We start from the raw sequence: 14,972 nt of genomic DNA, 5'->3' as shown, positions 1-14,972 counted from the left end.
GAGAAAGAGTATAGAATTACAAGTGTTAGAGTAATCACCTGTACAGAATACAGGGAGTACCTAAGCTATCTTTGCTTCACGGGTGAGTGGTGGGCAGGGAGGCATTCAAGAAAGGATGTGAATTACGGAAGGACAAATAGAGGAGATTCACCAAGCAGGAATGGAGCCTGCAAACAATGTAGCGGGTTCAAAGTAGGAAAGGCTCAGGGAGAAGACTTGTGTTTAGTGTAGAAGTAAAAAGTATAAGCTCCAAATATTTATTCTGCCTTGATTGAAGTTGGAATCAATGGACAGAGGTTTATAATAGCAAGAATTTTAGACATTGGGAAATACTGAACTTTAGCAATACAATACATTGAGTTAGCCTATATATCTTATTGTTTAGATAAAGGTAAAGCTGAAAAAAAATATTTAACAGTTTTCTTGAAGAAAATAATATAAACAGTAGGCATATTGTGGGTAATGGCATTTTCTTGTAGGATTTATAACTACTTTGTGTCCTGTTGTCATGAACTTGAATAATTTTATTTTTTCCCAAGGCAAGCTCTGCTTTGAGATTATACTTTGATTTCAAAGATTGTGCTGCCTTTACTCTTGAGACTGATGCTGGTTTGTTGCAGGAAATTATACTTGCTTACCACAGAAATTTACCTTTTATTATATTTAACCTACTATCACTATCAGATTTCGTGGAACACTTAAACATTAATAGTTTTTGTCTTACCACACCCCAGCTTTTTTTTTTTTTGGTTAATGCCAAAGTGGATACCTTATTTTCTATTCAAACAACTTGAGTGTTCCCTCCACTCCCTTGCCTAAATTAAAAACAACCTCTTCCCTAAAGTCAATGCTTTCCTTGCAAACTACCTCAGTGGTGGCTGGTTCATCTTCCTACTCCGTGTGCCTCAGTGTCGAGAAGTGGTGGTATTCTTTTCCTTACTTGCCATTGTGTCTACTTCCATCCATCTCAAGTTTTCCATCTATTCTTTAAAAAGAGTAACTATTCTTTCACTCTAGTGGGGGCATTTTACTAAAATGTTTTTTCCCTATAGTTTTCTCTCTCTCAATTCCAAGTAGGTAGCCAAATTTTGGTCTTCCTTGCTACAGGGAAACATCGTGACCTGTGGAAGCAGAACCACTTAAAGACAACTCTCTTTCTTACTATTCCTCTCTGAAATCCTGTACTCTCATCATGGACTAAGCTGTGGGGAGGGAGGTAGAAGCAGAATCAGGAAGAGAGAAGATTCCTGTTAACAATAAAGAAGACCTGTGTTGCTCAAAGTCTCTGATCCAAGCATCCTGACAGTTTCTAGGGTGAGGAGGTAAGGACTCAGAGGTGAGTGATGGGAAGTATAATGTTATATTTTGACGTTGGGACTAGCAGGATTTGTTAAAGGATTAGGTGTGCAGTTAAAAAGGAAAGAGGAATTAAAGACGACACCCAGGGTTTTAGCTTGAGCAACAGAAAGGAGATTGTGCTCTTTCCTAACCTTACTTCCCTTCGGGAAGACTTTTGTAACAGAAAGATCAGGAGTTTGTTTTTATACATGGTAAGTTCGAGATACCTTTTAGACATCAAAGTAAAGATGTTGTGTAAGTAGTCAAAAATACATATCTGGAGTTCTGAAGATGGGTCTAGGCTTGAGATATATATTTGGGAGTCATCAGTAAGAGAACATGTGTCAATGAACCCAAATGAAAAAAGCAAGATGAAGACTTACATTCAACATTAGGGTTTACAATATGGAGGTCATTGGTCGCCTTGTGCAAAGCTCTTTCAGTAGAGTATTTGTAATGAAAAGCCTAGATGGAGGGGCTAAAACAGAGACTGGGATGAGAGAGATTGAAGATAGCCAATACGGATGAATATGGACAACTTTTTTCAAGAGTTTTACAGAAAAGTTTGGGCAGAGGAATGTTTGCTGGAACATACTGTATGCTCAAGAGAGATTTTCTTTTAAAATACGGGGAAAATTGTATCATGTCGTATGCTGATGGATATGATGCAGGAGAAAGAAGGAAGAATTTCTAAAGCCCTCAAGGAGGGGGGAGGTAATTGACTCCATCCTGAGAAATGGTATAGCTAAGTCATTAAGAGCATGGATTTTGGAGACAGACTGCCTGAGCTCAAATCAGACTCCTGCTATTTAACAACTGTGTGACTTTAGGAAAATTCCTTATCTCTGTACCTTATCTATCTATAAAGTTATCTATCTATAAAGCATCTTTCTGTCTATAAAGTGGGAATACATAGAATTGCTATGAGAATTATGAGAATTAAGTTAATAAACATAAAGTGCTCAGAATAGTGCCAACCACATAGGAAGGGCTCAGTAAGTTTGAGCTCTTTTTAGTGCACAAATGGAGAGGAATCTATAAATATGTAAAGTGCTGCTGGAATGAGATTCATTGTATGAAATTACCTTTCACAGCACTTGCAACTCTGCTGGCCGAAACATGCCTATGTATGGAATATCAGGAAGGGTTTAGGAATCCTCTGCTTTCCCTCTGATTCCTACATTCGCAGTAAGTCTCATTATAGCCAACATCCTTTGTCACTAGTATTGTGGATCTGCTCCAGGGAGGTTCCTTTTTGTTCGTTTTCCTCCGTGGTCACTTCAGAATGACCATGAGTGGAGGTTAGGGGCTCTGTTCTCCTTGGAATGTACAACTGTTGCAGCCCACTTACTGCCCATGAAATTTGGGGCACCCAAAAGCTTGACCAGCCAAAGGTTTTCTAAGTCCAGGATCTTAATTTCTTTGACTATACAATTCCCTCAAAAACTCAGTGGGCTTCTGATCTATTTGCTTCCAGGGCACACTATGGGATAGTTGCCACTGCCAAATAATTTACTGAATTGAATTCTCAATCCTGATCTGTTTCTTTGCCTCCTACTCACCATCTCATTCTTTCCTTATTTCTGCAGGTTCTCACTCATGGGGGCTTACTTCCTTGTGTGCCTGGTTGCCTTTGACTGTGCTACCTGTTCCTCTTCACAAAATTACTTGTTGGGATTCCCTAAGGCATAGGGTGAAGGTACTCTCTCCAGAGATACTTTAGTTTTCCATCTACCAAATTTATTTGGCAGTATCATTTGGGTACTACCTTAAACCACATTTAGAACTTGGGCTTTCCTGACCCACCCAGGTCTTGAGAACTTGGACTGGGAATCCTTACCATGACTGGGCAATTGCCACAAGTTCTCAGGGTTAAGTTTTTATGTATCTAGCATTTTTTAATTTCTTCTGCTTCATTCAACACTATGGCAACCTTCCCTACAATCTTCCAGGGTTGGGTTCAGAAAAGGCAGGTTTACTTTTGATTCACTCTGAGTCTGAGGGTAGAGTCCTTTACAAGTCCAGTGCAATGGTAGGACCACATCTGATAAAACTTTCCACCTTGGATGGGCCCTGGACCACGACTTCTGTTCCTCTTGCCCCATGAAATTAAAAGGATAAACATAAGTTTTCTGATATCATTAAATGACCCTAGGGTAGATTTAATTCTGTGGCTGATATTCTCCCTTTCTTTTCTGGGTTTAGTTTTGCAATCAGAGTTACCTCTGGCAATCCCCATGCTATTTTGTTGGCTTATCAATGGGTTTAAGATAATTTCTAATGTTTTAAATCCAGTTACCTTGATTGCTTCTTAGAGATAATTAGTCCAAATCTTAGGCCACCACTATTGAAAAATAGAATTCTTAAGCACAATGTTAGCTCTTGTCATATATTCTTATGAAAAATGAAATGTTGAAAGGGAAAAAAAAGGGCACATCAGAATGATGAAATACATGTAAATTTAAAATATTAAGTCAAAGAAAAATATATACAGTTGACCCTTCCTTGAGTAACAGGGGTTTGAAGTGCGTAAGTACACTTATACGGGATTTTTTTTATAGCACAATACTGCAAATGTATTATCTCTTCCTTATGCTTTTCTTAACATTTCCTTTTCCCTAGCTTACTTTATTATAAAAATACAGTAAATAATGCATATAACATTCAAAATATGTATTAATTGACTATGTTATTGGTAAGGCTTCTGGTCACTACTAGGCTATTAGTAGTTATTTTTTGGGGGGGAGTCAAAAGTTATATGTGGATTTTCTACTGTGTAGGGAGTCAGCCTCTTACCCCTTCATTGCTCAAGGTCAACTGTAATTTCAAGTGTTATAAATTGTCAGTAGTCAAAAACATTTCAGACTGTACAAGAAAAGTTTGTCATTGATAGTGACCATCAAGCTTTTGAAAGGATCATTAAAGACTCACGATCAGGAATTATATAGAGCATTTCAAGAACAAAATTCTATATAAAAAGTTATATAAAAGCTACATAAGTGAGAATGCTGGAGTTTCTCATTTAAAAATTTGAAGATATTTTATTTGGAAATTTCATATACATTCAGTATACAAGGCCTTTCCTAATTCTTGTATTTTATTATTCTTATCATAGCTATGTGATATTTTTAATGTAATGAATTTTTTCATCATGCCCTAAATAGGGGTTCCCAGATACCTTCAATTTATCATTTGATGACACAGAAATATCACAGTTTTCTATTTGTGCCTAGATATGAACACAGTTGGAAGTATTGGGAGAGGGAGAAATCAAGACTCAAAGGAACAAGCTAATTAATAAATATAGAAGTAGCTGATTTTATTATTGAGTAAAGCAAATATAATACAAGTAGGAATACATGCAGGTAGCCAACAAATGACCACAGAGCTGTAGAAGATTTCTGCTCTATTTACACAAAATTAAAACTACAGTTGCTATACACCATCCTAGTTTTAGTAAACAGTCTGCAGGGATTTATTTTGCGTCCGTGGTTACATGGAGCAAACTCGGACATTCCAGTCTTTCCTAATTCTTTTTTTTTTTTTAAGATTTGTATTTATTTATTTGAGGGGGGGAGGGGCAGGAGGAGAGGAAGAGAGAGAATCCTGAAGCAGAATCCCCGCTGAGCACGGAGCCCAACACAGGGCTCGATCTCATAACTCCACCTGAGCCGAAACCCAGAGTCTGGACGTTCAACCGATTGAGCCACCCAGGTGCCCTGAGTCTTTCCTAATTCTTTATCAGGCTTGTTCTGATATTCTGAACTTCATAATTCTTTGTCAAAATCTTCTATGTTTGCCCCTAACAGTACAACTAATTCATCTGATTAGTCATTCTCTTCAAAATTCTTTAGTGAGGTTAGATTAAGCTCAGTTTCCACACAGAAGCACTGTGTGCAGGGCCCCAAGCATTTTTTTTTTTTTTGAGAATCCCTTGTCTATAAATGCAATTGGCTTAAAAATGCATTACAAAATCCATGGTCCCATATGAGGTATAATCATTTATTGATGAAAATTTAGAATAATAGGTAGAGGAAAAGTACTTATTTATGTGTTTATTATCTAATCAATGTACATGAAATTATTCAGAGTGTCCAGGTACCACCTCTATTGGTTTGGATCCTAGGTCCCCCACATTGTTTTATTGTTAAATGTGCCCAGTGTGCTACTCCTGGGTAGTTTGTATCTCCTAGAGACAGGAAAGGATGACAACGTTGTTACTACTCACAATGTTACTACTCATAGTTCTTTAGAACCTATTTATATTGATATAGGTCTTCTTCCTGTGGTTCCCTAATACCATTTACTCATTTTTAATCATACTGTTATTCATTATGTTGATCATTCATTGTGCCCCCTGTGAACACCGCCTTCCAATGACTTGAAAGGTTGTTACAGAGCTTCACTGATGATAACCACAGATGCAAGTGTTATCCATTTTCCAGGCAGTGAAAATGTAAATAATACTTCATTTTCTACTTGTGTTGTATTTACCCTTTGGAGTTTGTGGTATGTGGTATCTCTTAACCTATGGTATGACTCTTTAGGTCATAATCACTGCATTCTTGGAATGGGACCTCTTTCAATGTAGACTGCATCTCTGCCTTCCACACCTTGCCATCAGCTGGGAGGACAAGCAAGGTGCCTGTGGATGGAGTAAAAAAGTAGCCCATTAATATAAAAATTGCCCATCTTTTCCCAGCATGGCCTAACACTGAGCAAGGACACCATAGGCATTTCCACATGAGTTGGAGGCAAGAGAGGGCATTGAAAGGAAGGGTCATTGGTTTTGTGGAGCCACAGTCTGGAATATTCTGAGGGGGAGATAGAAGTGGTCACCTCTGGAAATCTGCCTTCACATGGGCCAGCAGAGGGAGTGGATGACTTTCTGGGTGCCACCGAGGGGACAGAGAAGATAAAGGACATCTGCTACCGCTCTTGCCATGCCCAGGTGCCATATTCCAAGGTGCTAGAGGTGTCACCCCAGTTGGAACAAATAGGTGAGAGCTGTCACAAGGGCCCACACACGTATTTGCAAGCCCCAGGGCTGGTGGTGGTTGGTCGTCCAGAGCCTTAAACTAGAAGGATGTAAATAATCTCTAGTAGATCTAATCCAGAAATAACACAAGGTCAGTTTCTTCAATGCAATATTATAAAAAGAAATACATGAAATATATAGTTACATACAAACTACACCAAAAACAATTGGGTCTTTACTGATTCAGGAGGAGTTGCTGAATGTAGTAGAGTCTCAATGGTCATTTCCCTGTGGGAGTGTTGAGTTATCACTTGCAAGATGGCTGCTATGGCCTGAATTGTGTCCACTCCAAATTTCATATGTTGAAGCCCTAACTCTCCAGTGGGACGGTGTTTGGAGATTGGGCCTTTGGGAGGTAATTAGGGTTAAGAGGTCACAGGAGAGGGGCCCTCATGATGGGATTGGCCCTTATAAGAAGAGAGACAAGAAAGCTGGCCCTCTCTCTCCGTCTCCCCCACCGACCACCGCTGTATGAAAACAGTGAGAGAGTGGCCAAATGTGAGCCAGGAAGAGAGCCCTCACCAAAACCCACCATACTGGCACTCTGATTTTAGGCTTCCAGCTTCCAGAATGGTGAGAAAATTAATTTCTGTTGTGTAAACCACCCAGTCCATGGTATTTGGTTATGGTAGCTCCAGCTAATACAATAGCTAAATCATGTATTCATGATTTATTTTGTGTTTGTTTATAGAACACTAAATAATTTTACTTTCATGTATTTTAAAGGGACATTTTATATATTAATTTTTAAACTAAAAATATATCGAGATCTTGAACAGTGTGATTTTGTGAAAGTTTTATAACCTTTCTGTTTCCTCTTCTATAAATCTTACAGTAGAACCTTATAAAATTTCTATAAGGTTGAAATCTGTCAATATTTGTAGGGTGTTTAGAGTAGTGTCTGGCCCAATATGCTATGTGTTTATTAAATTAAATGTAAGTAAAAATAAAGTGCATTTCTAATGTTATTTATAAGTATATTATATTTCTGAATATTGTCTTTTTAGTATAAAAACCAATTTAGGCCTAATGCCTTCCATGTTTGTTTTTCTCCTTTGGCCTTTTCATAACTATTAATTATTGGAATGTTGCTGATTAATTTATTATTTTCAGTAGAAACACTGAGGCCTTTAAACCATAGATTTTCTTTTTCCTCACCCAAAACTCCTGAAAGGATAGAAAGTATTTATACCGGGACAGAAAAACATTTTAATTTTTAATTTAGATTTTTCTACACAGCTAATATGTATGTATTCTATTTCTCCTCTCTCTCATCAAAGTATACTATTATCTTTAGCCATTGGTGTTAGATCATTTGAATAAGTCAATTTTGAAGGCAACATTTTTGAATAGAAAAAAACATGTTAAGACTTTGTCCCCTGAATATTCATTTCTTTATCATATATAAGTAATTGTCTTTGCAAACACAGTGATTGCCAAGATAGGTGCTTCCATTTTCTTCAAACTAGAGAGGTTTCTGTTGTTCTATTGTTTTTGCTTTTATTTCAGAAAGCACATTTAAAACATTAGGAATGTTATTACATTTGTTGTAATAATGTTCTTAAATTTTTCTGAAGTCTTAGAGACTCATCTCTGATTTATATATGCATTTAGTGGTCTTTTGTTACTAATATACCATTGCGTTTAGAAAATATTATTGTCTTTCTATTAAAGAACTAGATACCTAAACAGTTCTTGATCAACATTCCCCCCTTGGGAACCGGGTTATATTCAGAATATATCAGGGTTGTCTTCAATACGCCCGTTTCACTTCGCAGGAAATATGCAGATCCTGAAAACAAAGTGCTTCTAGAAGGCTGGAGACCCTGTTTAGGACTCATGAATTTCACCTGGATTCCCCACTCCCTGTCTTTTAATTCATGGACTTTCATTCAGGGAGGAAAAAACAGATCATCTTCACTAGTAGAATTTCATCAAATGCTTGGGCGACAAAGTGGAAGTTTTGCCATCCTTTTTTGTCCAAAGAAAAAGAAAAGAAATAGGAAATGATGAGCCAGGGTGAGGAGAGGCTGTTCAACTCAGAGGTGCCTGTCACTGCCCAGAGTTAGCTTCCGGGAAGCAGAGCATCACAGAGTGTATTAGCCACCAGGGGGTGGCAATACCTCATGTGTCTACCGAGCTTCTGCTGGGGGGTGGGGGTGGGGGCACATTAAAGAAACACAACCTCCCCCTGCTGGACCTTCAGCTCGCCCTAAGAAAAAAACACCTGTTTTCTGCCTTTAACCAGACCAGGGCTCTAACCAGTTTGACAGATGAAGTATCAAACCAGAAATGGGGAATTAAGCCGTTTAATCATCTTTCTTTAAGTTCAAAGGCTTGCAGATGTCCTCATGTCATTAAAAAAAGAATCTGAATCCTATGGATCCAACCTCAGTGACAACCAGCTGCTGGGACAGATGGCAGCAGACAGACGGTCTTCCCTCTGAGCCCCAGATGGAGGTTACTCTTACCTTTGTTAGCACACACTCCACCTCAGTTTAATCATTCAATCCCCAGAGAGTTGTTAATTTAAAAGAGACAAGGTCTCTTAGTTCTCTCTTTGAATAAGGAATCCAACAAGACTGTGGGTTTTACTTTATCTTTTGAATAATGGGGAAAAAATGTCAAAGCTCTTCTTTAAAAATAAGGCTCACAAGTATTTATTTATTTAAAGGGGGGAGTGGCAGAGGGAGAAGGAGAGAGAGAATTTTAAGCAGACTCCATGCCCAGCGCGGAGCCCAACACAGGGCTCCATCCCATGACCCTGAGATCCTGACCTGAGCTGAAATCAAAAGTTGGACACTCAACTGACTGAGCCGCCCAGGTGCCCTGGCTCACAAATATTTATATCTTTGACAAAATAGATATATGAATTTCAATATTATAACTAAGGCTAATATTATTAAAGCAACCAATCAGAAGCCCATACTTTTAGGGAATATGTTACAAACCATAGGATGACTTTTACATAACACAGTTTTGAGACTCTTTTTTGGAAAGACTGAGAGAACTACATTCCAACCAGGCGAGCACACGGTTAAGCAGTCAACCCAGGCTTTCCCCTCCTGAAAGTCCCACTCAGAGACAAAGGTCTTTCTAAGTTTAAGTAATTTATAATAAGACAGAATGCCACACTACTCCGAGAAAACAGTTATTTACCGTAAGAAAAAAAAAAATTCAAATCAAGACAATGGAACTATTCGTCATGGAAAATTTATTTTTTAAAAAAGCCCTGTGTTGTGTTTAGGTTTCAGGAAAACTAGGAATCACCTAGCTTTATCACTTCTGAGGCCTCAGAAAGAGGAACAAGTGAAGTTGCTTATCTTCAATGTCAGGAGTGCAGGAGTTAAGCTGATTTTGAGACTTACTGTGATTTCATAGTAGCCATTGTTTTATATCTTTAATTATCTGAAACAAGACTTGTCGAATTGTAATCATGAAAGGTACTAATACATATTTCAGAGTAGATAAACCAATATAGTGAAATGTTTGAGTAGGGAAACAGATCTAACATTATACCAAAACTTAACTTAGGATGAACTTGATATCTTAATTCAGCAGAAAAATAATAGAGTATTTTATAAAAATGAAGCCAGGATAAATGCATATTGTTCTGGAAGACAAAAAGATCGCTGTATCACCTCATTCACATGAGTAAAATCCAGGTAGAGTAAGCATCCAAAATTTAAATATGTATATATCATTTTATTATCTTTATGTGAAAGTATATATATGTGATAAGAATTGAGAATAACAATTGAATAAACTTGAACAATACCAAAAAACAACAATTCTAAAGAAAAATATTTGATTACTTTCAAGATAATATATGGCACAAATCACTATAAATGTAAGCTAGAGAGAACCAATATAATAGATAACAATTTGCAACCATATAATAGATAACAAATTAATATCTAATATAAGAAGAATTTTACAATTAAAAAGATAAACATTCTGGGTGCCTGGGTGGCTCAGCTGGTTAAGCATCTGCCTTCGGCTCAGGTCATGATCCCAGGGTCCTGGGATCGAGTCCCGCATCGGGCTCCCTGCTCAGCGGGGAACCTGCCTCTCTCTCTCTGTCTCTTATGAATAAATAAATAAAATCTTTTTTAAAAAGAGATAAACATTCAAATAAGAAATTGGATAAGCCAACAAATAGACAATTAGAGAGAAAAAATTGCATATACCCAATAAAAATATGAAAAGAAGTTCAATCTCACAGGTATTCAAAGATGTGCAAATAAAAAAATTATAAATTAAGTTTCTTTCATCAGATCAGCAAAATTTTAAGCATTCAGTGTTAAAAACATTTTGGTAAAGCAAACTTACACATCAGCGATAGAAGTGTCAGTTTAAACAATTGGACAGTAATCTGGCAGTAAATGATCACATTTAAATACCAATAATGTTTAACCTAGAAATCTCACTTTTATGATCTATATCCTATAAAAAGAAGTGTATATATATATCAATTTGTAAAAACATATACACATATAAGCACATAATAATGTACATAAAACACTTTCATTGTAGTCAACAACTACAGAAATAATAAAGGAAGATGTTTCTAGTTTGAAGATAGTCTTGAATCAGTAGAGTGAAAAGAGTTACAGAATTTTAGGCAGAACTGCTGCATCCATCTAGGCTTATTCTGAAAAAAAAAAAAAAAAAAAATCTTTAAATTCCTGACAGAAAGTAGTGCTATATAATAGTTTTTATTAGATCTTTTACCCTTCTTAAATAGAGAGAAAACTAGGTTCTAGACACTGTTCTAATAATTTTACATATGCAGTTTGACTTTATTCTGTTTTTACAACTGACCATCTTCTGTTGTTCAGTCCCAGAGATTTGAGGTATCAATATGGCATTTGGAAACTACCTGGAACATTTCACATGTCAAGCTTTCGAAATAATAAAATAGTAAAAATTTAAACATGTATATAAAAATGTCCCAAAAAATTGTCACATTGTATTACTAACATATATGTCCCTTTCCATATACAATTATTGGAAGGTGAGGTGCTTTTTTTTCCTTCTTTTAAACTGGCAAGTGAACTTTGATCACTTATGGTTATGTCTCCATCTAGTGGTAGAAATATATTTCAAGTATTTGTATAATAAGTAAGGCCATGGTCACACTGGGAAACATCTGAAGCACTGAATAAATAGGAATTACTGTGGCTGCTATTGGGTAATTGTCATCAGGGTCTCCACAGTTTATCTTGTTATGTAGGGAGGAAATATTTTCTTTCTTTTTTTTTTTTTTAAAGATTTTATTTGACAGAGAGAGAGACAGCGAGAGCAGGAACACAAGCAGGGGGAGTGGGAGAGGGAGAAGCAGACTTCCCGCCGAGCAGGGAGCCCGATGCGGGGCTCCATCCCAGGACCCTGGGACCATGACCTGAGCCGAAGGCAGACGCTTAACGACTGAGCCACCCAGGCGCCCGGGAGGAAATATTTTCTGCTGACTGAAAACTTTATTTAAATTTTACTTTATTCAAATTAGTAGAGTCAAGTTTCTAAAATATTAACAAGATCCTTTTGTGTAAAGTCTAAAATTCTAATATAAAAACATATATTAAAGATGCTAGCGGTGCAACCACTCTGGACAGCAGTATGGAGGTTCCTCAAAAAGTTGAAAATAGAGCTACCCTACAATCCAGCAATCGCACTACTAGGGGTTTACCCCAAAGATACAAATGTAGGGATCCGAAGGGGCACCTGCACCCCAATGTTTATAGCAGCAATGTCCACAATAGCCAAACTGTGGAAAGAGCCCAGATGTCCATCGACAGATGGACAGATGAATGGATAAAGAAGATATGTGTGTGTGTATATATATATATATATATATACACACACACACAATGGAATACTACCCAGCCATCAGAAAATGAAATCTTGTCATTTGCAACGATGTGGATGGAACTAGAGGATATTATGCTGAGCGAAATCAGTCTATCAGAGAAAGACAATTATCCTATGATCTCACTCATATGTGGAATTTAAGAAAACAGAGGATCATAGGGAAAGGGAGGGAAAAATAAAACAAGACGAAACCAGAGAGGGATACAAACCATAAGAGACTCTTAACCATAGGAAACAAACTGAGGGTTGCTGGAGGGGAGGGGGGTGGAGGGATGAGGTAACCGGGTGATGGACATTAAGGAGGGCACATGATGTAATGAGCACTGGGTGTCATATAAGACTGATGAATCACAGACCTGTACCTCTGAAACCAATAATACATTATATGTTAATTAATTGAATTTAAATTTAAAAATGTTTTTAAAAAGGTAGATACCCTTGTAATGACTCTCCTTCATTCACTAAGTGAATCTTTCTGAGCCTTCATTTCTTTATCTGTAACAATATCAACATTTGAGAAACCTCCAATACTTCCTGCATTTATGCACATGGTCTCACCCAACTTCCCACAACTTTGCCAGGAGGTAGGAAAAATATTTATGTCTCTGTCTTCTGGTGAAGGAAATGTGGTGTAAAGAGATCTTAAAACTAATCCAATCTCAAAAAACAAGTAAATGTCAGAGATGGAAATGTACCATAGATTTCCTGATTCCAAATTTAGTGCCTTTTATAAGACCTCCCCTCACTTGCAATTATGATAATTAAATGAGCTAATATTTGTTACAAATGCTTAAATCCAATAGGAATATAAGTCACTGTAAAATTACATAATAAAGACAACAATGAGGTTTTTGAATGTGAGAAGGTTAACGGAAGATAAGATAGAAAAATACTTCATAAAAGTATATACATCAGGCTGAATTGAGCTGACCATCAAAATAAAAAATGTCCAGAAATTTGAGAGGCTTTATGTACATACAGTTTCTACAAATACGTATTTTCTACCTTCCCACAATTTTTCTGCACCATCTTCCTAAAATACCATTGGGTCAATTATTGCTATGTTAAGATTTCTGCTATAAATTCGAAGAACGACAAGGAGAAGATGCTATGCAGTCCAACAAACAAGAAAAAAAGAAATAGGCTAAGCGTGTGTATTTGTTGACTGTCTTTCTGAGGCTCCATGTGTACGGAGAGTGCTTGTGGGTGGGGGCTGGAGGCCAGCTTCGAAGATGACCAATTCCGGTTCTTCTCTTTAAAAAGTTCTTATTTCTCCTGCTCCTATGCTTCCGTTTTCCATTTCATGCTATTCCCATCAAAGGAATTGTGACTTGGATAAAACAATGAGACAACAGAAAGGGAGGAGACATCAAGCTGAGTCACATCCTTCTGGGGTCCTGTCAAGGTTACCGACCATCCGAACAAGTCTCTCCAAGCCCACCTGGAGGCCCACTGTGCTTCCTAGTACCTTAGGAACCTGCCGTATGAACTTATAGAAAGCACATTCTGAACACACTCTACACGGAAGAGCAACTGAATCGTAACCTCGATTTCTCTTAACTTCTGCCACCTGCCCTCCCACCTCATGCACTCCTTTCAACAATAATGAGAAGGAAAACCCAAAGATCTCATCTCAAACTTAGTCTTCCTTCTCCGGCAGTACTGAACACAGAAGGAGACTGGAGTTACTTGTGGTTCTAATAATCTAACCAGATATACTCAAAACTAATCACAGATTGTTACTTTAGAATAAATATAAGGTCTAAAGTTGAGTTTGGAAACTTGGACTTTCTTCCTTCCCATCACAGGTAATAAGAAAGTACAGGCTAGTCCATATCTATTTTCCTGCCCCTGGAAAGGTTCCATTATAGCTGAATAAGTCGCTTCCCCACCTGAGGTCAGTATTTCCTTAACTGTCTTTCACAGGTAAGCCAGCTCTGAATGTGTTCTCCAGCCCAGAGGAGCTTTTGAGCTGTATCGGAGAAAACCATGAGGCTGGGTGTCAGGACATCAGATTGCAGTCCCAGCTGTCACTGAGTGGTATGACCACCTGTCTTTCAGGCCCTCGCCTGCAAATTAAATGAGTTAAACTGAAGACTAGCAAAGGTTTCTTCTAGCGTGGTAAGCTGACTCTGTAGTCTAATCAAGAGCTGGAAATTAATTCCTAGCCTTTGCTTCAAAAGTCCCTGGTACAGGAATGAGTCACCTCTCTGGGCAATCCCTGCAGATAAGTAAAAATAACTGAGCCAAACTGGTATAAGTTCTTCTGAGAAAGGATCCCTCCTTCCCTTTGGGTTTAACATTCTGTCCGCTGAGTTAACGTTTTGTCTTACAAGTACCAAAAGTGTAGACTCAACTTGAGGGATGTCTTTACCTGCCTCTGGAGAATCTGCATTATCATTGCTGGTTTTCCTCTTTCTTAGTAAACTTTAATCTAAATTTTAAAATGTCATGGAAGTCATAAATATTTGAGTGCTTTCAGCTTTTTCCAATATATAGCTTGAGTTTTTTTCTTTACAGATTCTTCTAGAAGCCCTCTCTGAAGGAGGAGTTGCCCATGGGATGGAACACTGTCCTCAGTTTGGCAATAAGGCCCATGAAGCCTGTTCTGCTCAGTGCTGAGGCCACTTTGCTCTTAATTAAACCTGTCCTCACCCCTTGCTACCATCCCTCCGGGGATCCTGGATCCTTCTGGAGAGAGGTTTCCCCAAGATCCGGATGCAGG

General features: G+C 37.8%; 1 protein-coding gene across 1 annotated transcript in view; it reads left to right on the top strand.

The window, feature by feature from the left end:
• CD55 (CD55 molecule (Cromer blood group)) overlaps positions 1 to 14,346 on the top strand; it is a 41,825-nt gene extending 27,479 nt beyond the window's left edge. Inside the window, exon 9 of the mRNA XM_081824918.1 lies at positions 14,174 to 14,346. Coding sequence (XP_081681044.1) covers positions 14,174 to 14,331 — 158 coding nt within the window. The 3' untranslated portion in view covers positions 14,332 to 14,346. The remainder of the gene's footprint in view (positions 1 to 14,173) is intronic.
• Positions 14,347 to 14,972: the final 626 nt, after the last annotated feature.

The sequence above is a fragment of the Leptonychotes weddellii genome, chromosome 6, assembly GCF_054177405.1.
Source record: "Leptonychotes weddellii isolate Sample4059 chromosome 6, ASM5417740v2, whole genome shotgun sequence".
Classification (NCBI taxonomy): Eukaryota; Metazoa; Chordata; class Mammalia; order Carnivora; family Phocidae; genus Leptonychotes; species Leptonychotes weddellii.
This window is presented reverse-complemented; position numbering and strand designations above follow the sequence as displayed.